The sequence below is a fragment of the Poeciliopsis prolifica genome, unplaced genomic scaffold (genome assembly GCF_027474105.1).
Source record: "Poeciliopsis prolifica strain line A6 unplaced genomic scaffold, Auburn_PproV2 SCAFFOLD012, whole genome shotgun sequence".
Taxonomy (NCBI): domain Eukaryota; kingdom Metazoa; phylum Chordata; class Actinopteri; order Cyprinodontiformes; family Poeciliidae; genus Poeciliopsis; species Poeciliopsis prolifica.
The window spans coordinates 8,906,755-8,923,317 of NW_026562387.1; the positions used below are offsets into that span (position 1 = coordinate 8,906,755).

Consider the following 16,563-nt stretch of genomic DNA (forward strand, 5'->3'; position numbering starts at 1 on the left):
TGTGTATTCACGTCACACATTTTATAAAGAAGAATAAATATATTTGGATAAGTTATTACTTTTTGCAAAAGCAAACTCTGGGATTCACAGATCTTCACCCCAGTTGCACCTATACAGGCTTTTGAGCCATTATGTGTCTCAAACAACATGAATAACTGTCCCATATTTTGCCACACCATTACCAACACACATTGCCCTTGGGTCCTGCTTTTGTCATATAAAAAGGAATAAAGAAGTGCCAGTTTGCAGCATATGATGATGGCAGCAAACAGCAGTATAAAGGCCATTGAGATTGAAATGTGTGGCAACTGGAAAAGCCATAAATGGTAGATATTAAGTCCAGGCAATGGCAATTGAGTATTATTTGTCATTTTATCACATGCCCCACACTTTTTCAATGTGGCATCGTATGAGGATGCTGTTCATGGTTGGTTTTCAATATCAAATTAAGTCCAGCTTTGAATGTGAATGAAAAGCTGTGGAAAATACAAAATAAAGTAAGCCCTGGTGGTTTTCCCTGCCTTTTATAGCCAATGTCTGATTTTAGCTTTGAAACCTAGGAAAAAACAAATTCATCTTGCATTTAGTTTCTCCTAAATTTCCACTGAATTATTTCTTTAGGTAGTTTAGTAATCTAATCAAATAATGTACAAAACTAAGCTTTTTGCAAGGTGATGATTGCCCTATTAACAAGAAAAGTAAGAAATGCCTCTTAGTTTCAATAATCCAGAGGCCCTTCATTTTGTACTTGTTTTGCCATCAGCAATATTGGTTTATCATTAGCTTGGCAACAATATTAAACAACTGCCTTGGCAATAATTCTATTGCTGGGGCCACAGTTGCCCAAAGTATGCAAATAATTTTATTTCCATCTGAAAAGGAAATTAAACTGAAATAGGTTAGTTTTGGCAATGCAAATGAGCACCAAACAAATTTCCCAAAACATTCTACTTGATTATGAAGTTCAATACTAATCATTTCCCAAATCCTTTCACTGATATAGTTTATCAATGACTTGCATTAATCGACCCAGGTGGGACTTGAACCCACAATCCCCAGCTCCGGAGGCTGATGCCTTATCCATTAGGCCACTGGGCCACAACATCTGGTAATCAGACAGATTAAAAAGACTGATATCTCAGTTATTCATAAGTTGACATGTTTTTGAGATACTATATTTTGCAACTGAGCAATAAGGTAGTACTTTGTAGGTTTACAGACAGTTGAATACAAGTCAAAATAATGGTTACATAAGAGCATAATAGTATGGTATTTTACTATGCCAAAATAGTGTAAAATAGAAAAATAGGCTTAACAGATATAATTTATGTTGTATATGTCATTACATAATACAGGGTGTACGTGATATAAAATCACAAAGTTTAATTTTAAAATCAAACTATATGATTCTGTGCTGCAAAATATCTCTATGTAGAAATATTATGAACAACATTCAGAGTGCCTTAATTTCCATTAGCCATATCTTTCCCAAGTACTGTTTAAAGCAAAATTACAAAGGTTCACTGTAAATGTATGGTTGATTTTTCTACAGAGTTCAGGCTGCCTGGAGCTATTTGGCAATAGGATACGGAATGAAGTCTCAAAATTAATGTTTTTTTTTTCCCCTTTTATTGCTTTTATCCACTTATAAATGTAAAACTCAGAAGGACTAGCATGTCAGGGTTTCGAGCACACCATTTATTCAGTGCAGTAACAAGGCACTGTGTCAGATTTAACACTTCACCTAACAGTTCTCCACTAAATGGACAATTTGTAAAATCACTGCAGATGTAAAATACAACAGAGATACACACTGATCAGTAATCTCTGCTGAAATGTTTGTTGACAAACAAAACACTCACATAGACAATTAAACTGACGACAAAATGCTTCTTTGCAGTCATCTTCACAAGCTGCATTTTCACCTGAATGTTTGAGTCCTCGTGTTGGATGAGATAGTGTTCGCCATCATAGTCATATGAGACAGCTGCCTTCTCCAGCTCCATGGAAATGGGAGTAGTGACACAACTGAATTGGTTTCCGAATTCGTCCAGCAGCGTCAGAGACATAATGCAGCAATTCTGGCAAAGCATTGCAAAGCAAACATGAGTCAGCAGTTGGTGGATTACCACAGTTGATTTCATCACATCATTTTTCACTTGACACATACAGAATTTTTTTGTCAACCTCTGCAGGCATATATTTTCCCAGCAATTAGCCACGAAAAAATAAAATAAAATAAAATAAAAAATAAACTTCTGTACCATTTTGGTGCGTGAAATTAGATTGAAAAGTGAGAATCTAAACGTTCAGAGTATGAAAAATCCTCCTTGCAGAACTGTTGCTTTTATGGTGAACAAAATCTACTATTTGGTCCTAAAATTTCTACACCTGCTGTATAATATAACTTTCATAATGAAAACATCTCTTTGGCTAACTCCAGCCAGAAGAAGCAAGTAGAGCTTTTGGCAAAATGCAGGACATTTCTAGAGATTAAATGACTTCAGTTCAAGAAGACAAACTAGCCTAATCTGCATATTATAAATTACCGTTTGCAGATATTGGAATTATGGATAGATAGTTGCGATAACTGTGAAATGTCTTGAAAGAAAGGCTGACACAACAAGGCGGCATAATTTCCATGACAACAGACAGCGGGGGGCTACGGTTGTTAGATAGATTGACAAGTGGGAATAGATATGCCACCATTATTGAGTCTGATGCCTTATGCTTCAGGATTAAACAACCAGCTGCGTTGTCTCCTTCAGTATTTTGTTTGTGTGTTGCACTTCTACAAAATGTCAGTGGAAGAGGTAAACACAACCAGAATGTTTATTGTGAAAGTTTATGTCTGGTAAAAAAAACAGGTTTGATACAAATGTAGCAGGTTGGTTTTTAAAATCAACAAACTACCCAGCTAGTTAATATTATTCATCTAATTTTTAAGATGTAAGTGTATGCTATTAGTTTTTTTTAATTATTCTTTAATTGAACTATTATGTTAACATATTTCAAAATATTAAACAGGACATATTTGATTCAACACAAGATTTTTATTTAAATTTATAATAAATAGTCTGTCACCTGGTAATCAATCAATGTTCAATTTAACCACTAATTCAATATTCGTCAAATAATACTTGATGTACATTTACTGCAATATTGTGCATCATTTATATAAAACATTCGTCATCTACAAGCTTTCTCTGCCGCTCCACATTCAGATCTTCTTTAAACAGCACATCATGACAGTTACCCTAAAATTTCAACTTTTAAAATGATGTAGCTATGTTATTTATTTATTCTTTTCAGCGGTTCTCTTGCAAAATATAGATATTTTTTTAATACAGTGTACGCTAACAATGCACTTTCAGTACACATGTGGTACCTCCACTGTGCCTTCCAAGGCTTCACATCTCCAGTGCAGGTTTGGTTTCCCAGAAAGCTGCACGTGCTGTGAAGAGTTGGTTCTGCTGATGGCAGTGAGCTGGATCCATCCATTAGAGATGTGAGCTGGTCACAGACAACACATAACAAATGAATCTTTACACTTGAAAATGTTTTGTATATCCAAGTATGTATGCATATTAATTCTTAAAAAGCTATATTAATATATATATATATATTTAACATACTTATGTATCAAATGAGTTTAACACTTGAAAAAACTTAAACATAAAAATCTTATGTTTAACTTATAACACTTATTTAATCCCTTAAAATATGTTTCTTGATTAAGAAAAAATATTTTATGTCCATTAAATATAATGCATTAAGTAAGAAATTGCTAAACATGTTGCATAAAGAATTTAAAGTAGCTCAATCTTTTATTAAATAAATGTGGCAACTTTATTTGAAAACCTTATTCAAACTGTTAAATTTTCAAAAGTTTAATAGCAATCATAGCGTGACAATGCACTTACTAAGAGAAACTAAATCTAATTCTGTACAAACTGACAGTCATAGAGACCAAAACAAAAAGCAGTACTTGAAGTATTTTTAACACACATCTAAACAATACAGTATGGCTTTGAGGTTATGATGAGAAATAAGTTACCTCTGTGACAAAAAAGCTGTGAAAAGCTTTCTGACATGAGTTTGCATTCAGTGTTGTGGAGAACAATATGAAGTTTGTAACCATGAAGACCGTATTCAGTGTCTATATCATCAAAAGGGGGTTGGATGATTGGCTCTACGTAGGAACTGAAGCAGAGAAACAATTTAAAGATTACACAAAAAAGAAGAAAATTGCCATTGCATTACAAAGACATTTCAGAGGGGTATTTGTTTGTAGGACAAATGTCTATGCATACTGAACACTTCCTAATCTCCAGAAGAGGGAGCCAAATCCATAGCTTATTCAATAGAATTTAGACCTGAAAGTTGTATTGTTATATTGTTTTGTGTTCAAAATGTCATATTGAACACATCATAGCAGCTGCAGCAGCATCTGAAAACAGATGCATGTGAAACAGAACTGGAGTTTGGATCAGCACTAAGGTCAGACACTCAGTGGTGAATTTCATCTGTGAATCATCAACGAATTATCACTTATGCACTCCTTTTAATATAGCTCTCTACCATGTGATGACAATATACTGTGGCTTGCAAACCACAATACTCTTTCACATTTTGTCACATTATGACTTCAAACGTTGTTAGTGTTAGACTAACCTAAAGTTGTGCATACTTAATAAAAATAATTCTACTTTTATAATGTTTTATAAATTAAAACCATAGAATTGTAACAATTATAATAATCAGCCCACTTGAATCAAAACTTTGTAGAAAGTGGCTTTTTTTTTTTGCTGCAGTTTTCTGTCTTGAACAACAGCTTGTCATCAGCTTCAGACAGGATTTCTTCCACAATTTACCTCTATCAACCTGCTAGATAACTCAAACCAGTGTTCCTATTTATTTAAAAGAAAAATAGTCCTACCACTTGACGTGCTTGTTTCCAGGGTGATGTACAATGTTAATTTTCTACCACGCAAAGTGTTGTAACGTAGGCCAAAAAGTTAATTTTAATCATCACGCCTTCCACATGTTCGCTCTGTGCACTAAAATATCAAATACCAAACAGGACCTTTTACAGATTTGTTTTTGTTAATCTGCCATTCAGGACAGATTTGCTGAGTGCACAATTAGCTACACTAATTAGTTTTTATGCGCCTCTTGAATACTCTTCTGATCAATGCTATGAATGCCACCTTTTTCAGATATTTGCCACTGTAAAAAAAATATTGAAAACTGTATGTGTTTTAACATACAATATACAAAAGGTATTGCTGTTATTGCATGTATTGCAGTGGAAAAATGTGACTGCATTGCAGCTTACCAATCATGAGATCCACGAGTGCTTCTCTCCACCAGTTTGTAGAAGTGAAGAGTGAACATAATGAACGCCACAGAGGTCCCATCCTGAAAAAAAGAGTCATCTCATGGATATCTTGCAATTCTCCCTGCTAAATCAGTCACGTTGACCTGAATGATTACCTATCACACTGCTTTAGCCACAATAATTAGTGAATAATAATGAAGGAAGAAAACAGCTGCCTGTGAAGGTATTACCCTCCAAAGACCAATGATGATCCCAGGCTGTAATAACTTCAGCAGCACGAATTGGTCCTGTCCAATGACCTGTGCACATTTAGTTAGATGCTGCTTGTTTAGGTTTGCCACCAGAGATCTCTTGCTGGGTCTGACAGAACAAGCATAGAGCACAGATGGTTTCACAAAGAGATGAGAAGACAAGAGGGAGAAAAGGGGCAAAACTGCATACAGTAGCTGTCTTAACTTCTTTAGGTCGGGCCAGCTGAAGGCAATCCTCCTGACGCCGTGCAGTTGAAGGCTGAAAATCTCCCCGTAGTTGGGCAAGGAGTCTCCACCACACCAGCACAATGTCAATGAAATCTCAGAGAAGTGGGACCAGCTCAGCTCCAATGTAGTCACACGTCCAGACATATCAGTGATGGTCAGCTCCCAGGTGACACGCAAGTTCCTAGAGGAGGATAGCGCAATGTTAAAATAAAGCAATAGGAGCTGAGGAGTGATACACTAGCATATGAGAGTTCATATACTATTTCTCAAAGCTAGGTCTGACAAGAAAGGCTTCTTTATCTAAATACTGAGCAAACAAAAAGGAGAAGGATTTGCCAAAAGCTGACTGTTGCTTTTTAAAATCACCAAAATTGTAAACTCAACGGCTGTAATGTTTCATATGTCAATACAAGAGAATTGCACGACTCCTTTTAAGCTGTTCTGACTAATGAAATGATGTGCAACGAATGAAATGAAACAGCAGCTGTTGTGATAAATCTCCTGATCCAATTCTGTCTAAACTGTGATTCACGACTGCCCCCACTGTGATGTAGCCAGCTTCTCGCTGAGGCACGAACCAATATCAATTAGGTGAAGGAACAAAGCTTAAAAACTGGAGCAGCCCAGGAGGCCCCGAATGACCCAGGGGATTTCATTCCGCGTGATCTGTGTGTGCGATGTCTTGTGAAATGATTATTACCAAGGTAAATCTCATGCTCCTCAGTGTCTCTAACAGACAAAACCCCCTGTAGGGAATTGTCTCAGCTGGTGGGATGAAGAAGGGGGAAAGAGATGGCAAGGCGTGTGTCTGCATGTGTGTATTGGCACTGAGGGTTTGAGGGGGCTAAGTAATTTATTTCAACAATTCTGACAGCCTCTGCTACGAACACAATTATTTCTACTTCCCCTCTCTATAGCACAACAACTGCTTCAGAACTCAAAATTGAGTGCTGCACAGCCTCTAATCAGAGGTTATAAAACACACCAGAACCCACAGTAGAGAAACTGGAGGAGCTTCCCCCCACCACCTGTGAGTCAGTATCCCCTTTGTGCAGAAACCACATTCAGACGCAGACCTCCTCTCTCACCTTTAATAAGAAAATGTCATTAAGTGCGCACAATATGTAAAACTAACCACGCTCTGTTTTGGATTGGAGGCAGATTGTCTCTTCTGTCTGCCCTTGAATCATCTCAGCAGCAAGGCTGAATTTAAAAAGTTTTACTCCTTTTTTTTTAATGGTGGAAAAAAACAACAAACAAACAACAACAAAAAAACCCATCTAGGTCAGCTTAAAGTTGAGGAAAAGAATTAGAAACCTTAAAAGAGGCCAATACAGATAAAGTAAAAGACAAAGTATATCCATGCGATCCCAAATGAGTTGCTCATTTGGTTGGTTTTATTTAATGAGAACTTCTCAGTTAGTTCAATGATCTTTCAAAAACCACTAATCATGCTACTCAACTGATTTCACTTGAAAGACAGATAACATGTCAGGTTTATAACTTCTAATGTCCTTTGAGTAACTGTGCATACAGAGATGCATCCATCTAGCTCAGCTTAAAGTTTTAAAGCTAGAAACCATAAAAGAGGCCAATACAGATATTTTTTTTTCATCATTTTTGTAAATGACAAAAAGAAAAAATTATGTCCAAACATGATGTAGCACCTATAGTAGGTATGCTGGGTTTATCGATGGTGCTCTAACTCTGGCACAGAATAACGAAAAAAAAAAAAAGACTGAACTCCACCAAACGGTGCAATATGTGTTATTTGTGAGAGTGAGGAGCATGCAGGTTACACAGACAAATGAAGCTATCACATCATTACTTCATTTAAGATGACTTGCATGTAAACTCTGAAACGTGAAACTGGCATTTTTTTAAATCATTCACTATGGGGGACAGCTGAAATGACTAAAATGTTTTCGGATACAAATAGTCTTACTTCCATTTGGATGGTGCCAAAATGTGATTGTTTATCTGTTTTTAACAATACCTGAGGACTTGCTCTGTTTGGCTCGGCAAACCAGTGTGGCTGTTGATGGGTCCAAGAAGACGTTTCCATTTTTTCACTTCACGATGTGTTACTGTCTTTACATACAGCTCTTTCCAGTAACCCACAACATGATCCCTAGTCTTCTTGGATAAAAACTGGACATTCATGATGTCAGCTTTTTGCTTTTTATTGTTGCAGATGTCAGCAATGTATAGCTTCTTCCACAGAACACTGCATGAAGAGAATTGAGAGTAACAGAAGGCTGTTGACAAAAGCAAGGAACTGTTTTTACTCTTTAATAACTTGACAAGATAAAATATGTGTTGGTATATTGACTTTATAACCCATTTTAATTACATACCTACTACAGCTAACCCTACCCGATGCTACATAGCAGATCAAAGACTGATATTTAAAGTAAACAGACATTTTCTCTGGTGTGAACAATGATCATTAATGCATGCATTGACATATCACATTTTGTCAATCGTAAACTAAATATTTTATATTAGTAGGTTCTCAGTCCCTCATTAAACTTTCAGCAACTGCAACTCCTTTAAATCTGCATTTTAGTTTATAATCAGCTTTGGATTTTTTAAAACAACATTCGAATGCATGATACCATGAATCCTGCCAGGTATCATTCTCTTTGATGTGCCTCACATTAAAAAAAAGTGAGTTATATTTGATGAAGAAATACAGCCTTGCTATCACAGTTTAACAACATTTACATCTTGGTCTGGGAGTATAAATGCTCTCTTGTTTTACACTTACAAAAGTGTTGTCCAAAACTATCAATGCATAGCAATTCAGGTGATATAAACAGCAATGAACAAAAATTCAACACTCAATCCAGCATTATAAGCCAAACTCCTTTTTGTTTTGACTGAGAAGTTGTAAATTTTACATGAATAAATATATATATATATATATATATATATATATATATATATATATATATATTATATATATATATATATATATATATATATATATATTTCCTTTTGGACTGAAAAAATATAGTAGGAGATTTAATTGCATCTAACGTATTAATTATGACTGGGTGAAACTTACTTATTACTAGCAAGCTGATAGAACAGCTTATTAGTGTGACTCATGCTGAAAAGTGCAGAGGCATCCAGGTATGACAGAATTGTATCCAGTATCTCATGTGGTAATCTGCAAAATAGATGATTCCAAAACATTTTAAATGCTAACTGTTTTGCTTTTACTTCTTTTTTTTTAACACTCAACTCTGTAGAGCGCGCTATGCATTAACCCTCTGACATTACTTTTCGAAGATCTTCTGACTGGACGTTGCTGCAGCTCGCAGTCTGGAAGGTGTCGCTTTCGAAGATGCCATTTGTTTTCCCAACTTTTAGAACAGACAGAGCTGCCCAGTCACGTTACAGCACAAGTTTGTTACTGAAGCAAAAAAACTCAATAGAAAAAGTAAAGTTCACAGAAAAACGCGTATGGTAAGTTTCCTCATCTAATTTACTTCTAGCTCTGTGAACATAAACACTACGTAGAGGTTTAACTCTCCGCGTCTCGTTGCCATGGCGAGGTCAGAGCGTGATTCTCAAACGGGAAGAGGAGAACCTAAACTTCCGGTGCAAGGGGAAGTATTACACAGTGAAATGCTAATAAACCAATAGGCAGAACAGAAGTTGCCTTATGACACCGCCCCTAACCATTTGCATAATAAGGTGCAAATGCATCGAAAGTAAAAAGAAGAGGCAAGGAAATGTAAAAACTGCATGTTGAAAATGCACAAGATATGTTGATGGCAACAGGTTTAATGAATATATATAGCCCACATAAAAATAAATAAATAAATAAATAAATAAATAAATAAATAAATAAATAAATAAATAAATAAATAAATAAATAAATAAATTGGTTCTTATCCTCTGATATCCTCTGATATATACAGGCACCACCACTGTGGTATATATTACGTATATACAGGCATATATATATATATTGATGAAGAAAAAAAAAAAAAAAAAAATATATATATATATATATATATATATATATATATATATATATATATATATATACACCAGCAGTCCAGGTTGTCTTGCCTAACAGATGTGGATAGAGTGGGAATCAATGGGTGGGTTTTAACCTGAAACTTGAGTAAGATTCCAAAACAGGTAAATCCATTTGTCTCTTCACCCAAATTTAGTATAGAGGTGGCATCTCACACTGCAGAAACCAATGTTTCTCTATTCAAATTTAAACATTCCTTCAATATTGAGACCACATTTCAAATAAGAGCATACAGTATCATTGATATCTGCACAGATGCAATGAGACAGATGGTCTGGCAGATACTGTAAGTGGTTGCAAATATAAAGTGGGCCAGCTAGGAGTTTTAATATGATTTACTTACATTATGTGTAAAGATAACTTGCAAAAGAGTTAGTAAATAGAGATTTATAGAGCATAAAACAAAATAAAGAAAATAATAGATTGTTCCACATTTTATCAAATTTGAAGCAGAGCTGTAATCAGATGTAAGAAGAATGCATACAAGGCAAAGCATATTGCAATAAACTAAAATAATAAAATAACTAAAGCAGATGGCTCATTTTAAGACCCATCACATAACTGTCCTCCCCATTCAAGGAGGCCAGTAGGCTTTGCTTGCTGTCAGTGAATATAACCATAACTATGTTGTCAGTCTTGCCGATCAGCTTGCCTGATGGAAGCAAAGTCCCTTCCGGGGCAATAGAAGCCCCTGGTATGGTAACATTAAGTAGGCCACATCCCTTTTCCGAGTATGTCCCCTGTACTTGACATTTGATGTTTTCTGTAGTCGTCTGTCCTTCGGAAGGCCCGGGGACAGTTGTGGCTCGTGGATACCTGATGTCACCCTTCTGCATGATTTGCCAATAAGCTCTGACAGACCAATGTTTGACAAACAGTACAGAGGGAAGAGAAAAGACATTAAACATGATTAAAACTTAAATTAGGATTTTTTTTTAACATGGGGCATCAGATGTGTGGGAACATCTGGTTTCACAGGTCACAGATTCACATTTATGTCAATGAATTCCCAGACTGATCATAAGTCACAATTATTATTTTAACCTCATGTTTGATCCTCAAGTAAAACATACATCTGTATGCAAAAATACACCCTTTCAGGATTTTAATACTTTATCATCTCACATCTAATTAACCAATGGCTTTTTCTGTGACTTTATGAAATAGGCCAAGGCAAAGTAGCACATGGGGAAGTGGGAGAAAAATGATAAAATACAGTGTTGCATATATAAAAAGTATGAGTACTTTGTATACATCCCCTTTGCTTCAGTTAGAGCTGAAAGTGTTTTGGAATATATCTCTACCAACTTTGCAAATCTAGAAGTTTACACATTTCGCTCAATTGTCTTTGCAAAGTAGCTCAGCCTCAGTTTTTTATTGGATGTAGAATACCTGCAAACAGCACAGCACCTGTCACAACTTCTCAATTGGATTTAGGTCAGGATTTGAACTGGGCCATTCTAACACATAACAATGCTTTCATCTAAATCATTTCATTGAAGCTCTTTGTTTGGGATTGTTATCCAACCAGAAGGTGGATTATCACCATTGTCTCAAGTCTTTTTTTTTTTTTTTTTTTTTACCAATTATTGCTTTGTGTTTAACTCTATCCATCCTCCTATCAACTTTGACCTGTTTCTTTATCATCCCTGTAGAAAAACCTCTTCAGAACAATAGCAGAGCAAGATACTCCCACCACCCTCTCAAAGAGGGGTTGGTTTGGGTTTTGTGACATCTTGGCAAGTTTACACTTATAGAGATATTTATGTAGATAAAACACTTACAGTAAAATCTCATAAATTTCACAATTGGAAATCACATGCGAAAAACCATGTGCACCATGACTTATATGTTCATTGGTAAAATGAAAAAAACAAACAAAACAAAAAAAAACAAAAAAAATCACCATGCTTTGGTTTATTCCATTTCACAATTCCATAGAACATAAAGAAAACAGTTCCCTGAATAAATGCTCAACCTAGTTTGCATATCCTTAAATAGAAAAATGACAGCTCATTAAAGGTCTGAAGTAAAGGTTGTGAATGCCAGTGTTGTACGATTCAACTGTAACAAGCTTTTACATGGCTAATGAAATGATGGTGACATCTCAGGGATTGAAAGGAAAAGGTTAAAGGTTCATCAGACAGATGAAGCTCAGCCTCTGTGAACGTTTTTGGAAATGGGCCCTTCTTTCAGCTGCCCAATTAAATCATTCTTTATCAGTGTGACTATGAAGTCGTTTTCTAAACTTTCAGTACATAGTTGTGTTTTATAAAAGTTGCAGATTTTACACAGGTGTTTGTTTTGTTTCAGAAAGCTTTGTTTTTTAATGATTTTTTGGACTGAATCATTTTCTGCACAAATAAACTTAGCCACTGGATGGCGCACAAGTATCTGAATTGGACCACTGAAAGTATCGAAGTCCTGAATTAAAAACACAAGGATGCATGCCCAATGTGACATGCACTGCCAGGGTGATTCACCGCAAACTCCTTAATTTTAACTTAATTATTATACAGACACATATAAAACAAACAAACAAAAAACGTTAATAATAGAAAGTAAAAGAAAGCAATCCTTTATGTCCCCAGGGAACTTCCGAGTTCACGCGTTGAGATGATTAATATGTAAACAAACCTATTAGCCCATGCCTGTGCTCCTATTTGCGGGGCACTTGTAGAGGACTCTTGCTTCTAGCGGCTCACACACGAAGAATGGGCGTGAGTTGTCCCTCGGAAGGGGCACCCAGAGAATCGCGCTTTCATTTTTTCTCTTTTCTAACAATCTGAGCGCTCACTTCTGCGAAAGACAGTGAACACAAGAGCGGGATGGAGAGCACAGGTAAGCCAATAATGAGATTTCTTTTTTTCTTCTTTTAAAGAAAGCTTAAACCGGGCTTCTTTCAATGTTTTTTAAACAAGATTGTCATAGGTCTTTTTAGTGACTTACAAAGTGCCCCAAAATTATAAATATTGCTGATATTATCGGAAAGACGACAGTGAGATGATTATTCATTCTTGCCGAATGCTGTATTTAGTAGCAGCCGTTGCTGCTCACTTTACGCGCAAGAGCGTTTTTACGCACAAAGAGATTACTCAATAAATCAAGTAGATATTCTTAAACTTTCTACTGTTTTGTTTTCTAACCTGACATTTCCAACTTTTTTTCCTCCCACATCATTAGGATTTACAAAATCGACCGTTTAAATCCTCTCCCAAAATCTACTAAGACGCACAGGAGGGAGGGGAGCCTAAGTGCGTCTGTGTCAAGGAGCGAGGGAGCATCGCAGTCAGAGAACGAGAGAAAGGAAGGGAGAGGAAAGGGGGGGGAACTGAGCCTGGACCAGGTGATCAATAAACCTCCAAGGGGCTGCCGGGGTTGTCTCATTGTACCCTGGATCCAGTGATCCAACCATGGTGCCAGCGCGCTGCCCGGGAACCTGTGCCGTCCTGGCACTGGCTCTCTTCTTGGGATGCGGCGTGGTCCTGTGCTCCGGTCAGAACGACACGGAGCCCATAGTGCTGGAGGGAAAGTGTCTTGTGGTGTGCGACTCGAACCCTTCCTCGGACGGAGCGGTGACCTCCTCACTTGGCATATCCGTCCGCTCCGCAGGGGCGAAAGTGGCTTTTTCCGCCGTGCGCGGAACCAATCATGAGCCGTCGGAGATGAGCAACACGTCAATGACCATCTATTTTGACCAGGTAAACGTGTTTCCTCAGTTTAACAGTAATCTTTCTGATCAGTGTGAAAATAAGAAGTGTAAAGATTGTATTCTGAATGAGTTTCTTTGGTGTTTCCTTACTTTGCAATCCTAGCATTTGGGACGTCTCTAAAAAAATAAAGAAAAGGAAAAAAAAAAAAAGGTTCGACCAGTGTTGTGCGTAATTGGCACATTCAACGACGTGTTGCCAAAAAGGAGCAACTATTCATGCTAAAAAAAACTATCATATGTCATGATATGTCATGTGCAGCGCTGAGTGGTGGTTCCAAAAAATCCAAACGACTGGGGTCTTTGGACAGGGGCCTGTTATTACACAAAAACGGGAATCCTCCCAAGCACAGTCCTAAGCATTTGGCACGCGCCTCCATGCATATCAAATACCGAAATGTGTCTACAAAAGAGCTGTTGTATTGATCGAACTGCTTCGTCTCACTGTGCGCCCTTTCGGATCGCAGGTTTTAGTGAACATCGGCAATCATTTCGACCTAAAAGCGAGTGTTTTCCAGGCTCCAAGAAGGGGGATCTATAGTTTCAGCTTCCACGTTGTGAAGGTCTACAACAGACAAACCATACAGGTGAGCAAACATGAAGTAGCAGCTCTGCATTCAACATATGAAACATGAAAAATTAGGGCACTGAGTGTTTCTCTCTCTTTTTTTTTTCTTTTTTTTTCTGCTGCTCCCCTCTGCAGGTCAACCTAATGCAAAACGACTATCCCGTCATATCAGCTTTCGCGGGAGACCAGGACGTTACAAGAGAAGCGGCTAGCAACGGTGTACTGCTGATGGTGGAACGTGACGACCGGGTCTACTTAAAGCTGGAGCGGGGTACCCTCATGGGCGGATGGAAATACTCCACCTTCTCAGGCTTTCTAGTCTTTCCTCTATAATCCCTCCGTCGAGGATCGGTACTTTGCTTAAGTTAAGGAACAGGAACAACAACAACAAACATATATCCAAAAACATGCCATTTATTTTTCAAACTGTCAGCCAAGGAAGCCGACGAATATCTGTACACTCCGTCCAACTCTATAGTCAAATATCAACGTTTCCTGGGAGTTTCATATATTCAAACCCATCAACTTTTACGCAATCTGGATGACTAAACGTCTCGATCGGGCCAGTGGCTGGCATGTGCTTGTCGAGTGTGTGGATTTTTTTCCCTCCTTGCCTGGAAAACAAACTTTTGGGCAACATGGACAAAGGAAAGATGAGGATGAGGTGAACAAAAACTGACTGTATCATGCTTTATTTATGTTTGTATAGCCTTAAAGAATTTATGGTGAAATATCTACGGAATCATGCACAACCCGGAAGAAAGAAGTGCTTTCCAAGGGGCTTTCCCCCCTCCCACCACCTTTTTCTTTTTCTTTTTTTCCTCTTTTTGCACGAATGGAAGTTTCCCCTTTTTACGTTTTTTTGTTGTGGTGTCTATGGTGTTGCGTTTGGATGCCGAACATATTGAAAATAACCCAAAATGTAGGCAGCCGATGAGTTTATTATAAGAGAGAAATAAAAAAAAAAGGCGACATATTTCAGCCTCAAGAGGTGACTTAAAACCCTTTTATTTAACAACAATAACAATAATTTAAACAAGAAAAGAAGATATCTAATTTATGAAGTACATACTCAGTACTATGTGTTCTACAGTTCGGGATCTGCGTAGCTTTGACTGATTTTAATGTTCAGTGACTTTGCTCACTCAATGTACATTGTGGAAAAATAATAGAAGAATCCCTATATACATGTCCCGCTTAATAAATGATATTGTATTGTATAGGCTGAGCGCATTCATCGTTATTATTTAAAGAAGCGACTCGAGGTGGAGGAGTGGATATTGAAGGGGAAGGCCTGGAAGGGAAACAGACATGTCGCTGTCCGTGGTGCTGAAATTAGGAAAGTAACAACAGCTGTTGATTGAAGTGAAAATGAATGGATCTTGGAGAAAACAACAACAACAACAATACTACTACTACTAGTAGTAATAATAATAATAATAATAATAATAATAATAATAATAATGTCACCTTGTGTTTATAGACGATTAGAAACTTAAATTTCAACGCTGCAGATATACATGCATTTATTTCTAAAATTGTGACTACAGCATATTAGCAAGAGCGTCTAATGTCTAATGCACAACATTTAAATTACTGTGCCTCATTGCAGAAAACCCCCTTAAATTGGATGCTTTATAGCCTAAAGTTCCACCCCTTTCTGAAAAAAGTTGCTTTTTATATAAAAAAATTGATGAAGTCGTCTTGCAGAATAAACTGATGTTGATATTTCTGCTCAACCACCAACACACTTCCCCCTAACTCTGACGCCTACAGTTAAAAGACTATCATCTCGCCATCTGCTCTCCCCTCTATTCTTTGTTAAACTATGGAAAAATGCCACATGTAGTTCAGAAAGTCCAGACAAATAATTTCACTGAAAAATAGCCTACACCTGAAAAATGTGGACCCTTGACTATATACGCATTTATATATAAATGTATAAATTAACCCCACAACCAAACCATATACATTTAGTGTGACTTTGGGGTGCATCAAGTTGTTTTGCATGCAACAGATCACATGTGGTACTCAAAAACATAAAAGAAAATGTGTAAAATGAACAATTACTGCTTCATTTTGTTTAAATCAGTTAACTTGTAGAAGAAATGCTTTCTCATCTCAAGAAAAAAAGCACCAGAATCCGTTCAAGAACCAATTAATTATGATTCAATCACTATGAACAGAAAACTGCAAAGACTTTGCACAACTAGTGCAGGTGTCAAAAGGTCTTGTGTAAATTCAGTTTCTCTTGTGGCTCCCTGCAATTTCATAGCTTGCCAGCACTGTGAGTCAACCGTTGAAACAAGTTAATACTGAATGAAAACTCTGTCTTTGGTACTAAATAGACAAGATTTTACAGGTCCTGTCTATTAAAGTAATTTTGATTGATCTATGGAAATCACAAGAAAG

The 16,563-nt window shown here is 36.9% G+C and overlaps 2 protein-coding genes and 1 non-coding gene across 5 annotated transcripts; 1 reads left to right on the top strand and 2 right to left on the bottom strand.

Moving 5' to 3' along the window:
- Window positions 1-1,025: 1,025 nt before the first annotated feature.
- Window positions 1,026-1,098, bottom strand: trnar-ccg (transfer RNA arginine (anticodon CCG)). Its single transcript has one exon. It is a non-coding gene; the product is annotated as a tRNA-Arg (tRNA).
- A 579-nt stretch (window positions 1,099-1,677) lies between these two features.
- On the bottom strand, window positions 1,678-9,388 carry fbxo15 (F-box protein 15). Of its 3 annotated transcripts, none has more exons than XM_055037681.1 (9): window positions 9,109-9,388; window positions 8,891-8,995; window positions 7,817-8,047; window positions 5,798-6,001; window positions 5,572-5,701; window positions 5,339-5,421; window positions 4,058-4,203; window positions 3,389-3,513; window positions 1,678-2,081 (listed from the first exon to the last, which is right to left on the bottom strand). In XM_055037681.1, the coding sequence occupies exons 1-9, from the start codon at window positions 9,177-9,179 to the stop codon at window positions 1,818-1,820; spliced, it is 1,359 nt and encodes a 452-aa protein (XP_054893656.1). In that variant the 5' UTR covers window positions 9,180-9,388; the 3' UTR covers window positions 1,678-1,817. The 3 variants fall into 3 exon arrangements, with proteins under 3 accessions (XP_054893656.1, XP_054893655.1, XP_054893657.1); XM_055037680.1 differs by having other exon boundaries at window positions 5,783-6,001; XM_055037682.1 differs by lacking the exon at window positions 7,817-8,047 and having other exon boundaries at window positions 5,783-6,001.
- A 3,119-nt stretch (window positions 9,389-12,507) lies between these two features.
- cbln2b (cerebellin 2b precursor) lies at window positions 12,508-15,371 on the top strand. Its single transcript, XM_055037842.1, has 4 exons — window positions 12,508-12,715; window positions 13,058-13,575; window positions 14,051-14,170; window positions 14,287-15,371. Exons 2-4 carry the CDS (start codon window positions 13,288-13,290, stop codon window positions 14,482-14,484), a joined length of 606 nt encoding a protein of 201 aa, XP_054893817.1. The 5' UTR covers window positions 12,508-12,715; window positions 13,058-13,287; the 3' UTR covers window positions 14,485-15,371.
- Window positions 15,372-16,563: the final 1,192 nt, after the last annotated feature.

Excerpts from the sequence above, each read along its gene's own strand:
- fbxo15 (XM_055037680.1), bottom strand. The coding sequence starts at position 9,179 with ATGGCATCTTCGAAAGCGACACCTTCCAGACTGCGAGCTGCAGCAACG. Across the intron at positions 6,002-7,816 it reads CAAACAGAGCAAGTCCTCAG|GAACTTGCGTGTCACCTGGG; the intron begins GTATTGTTAAAA and ends ATCCTCCTCTAG. Across the intron at positions 3,514-4,057 it reads ACAGCTTTTTTGTCACAGAG|CTCACATCTCTAATGGATGG; the intron begins GTAACTTATTTC and ends GTCTGTGACCAG.
- cbln2b (XM_055037842.1), top strand. The coding sequence starts at position 13,288 with ATGGTGCCAGCGCGCTGCCCGGGAACCTGTGCCGTCCTGGCACTGGCT. Across the intron at positions 13,576-14,050 it reads TGACCATCTATTTTGACCAG|GTTTTAGTGAACATCGGCAA; the intron begins GTAAACGTGTTT and ends TTCGGATCGCAG. Across the intron at positions 14,171-14,286 it reads ACAACAGACAAACCATACAG|GTCAACCTAATGCAAAACGA; the intron begins GTGAGCAAACAT and ends TCCCCTCTGCAG.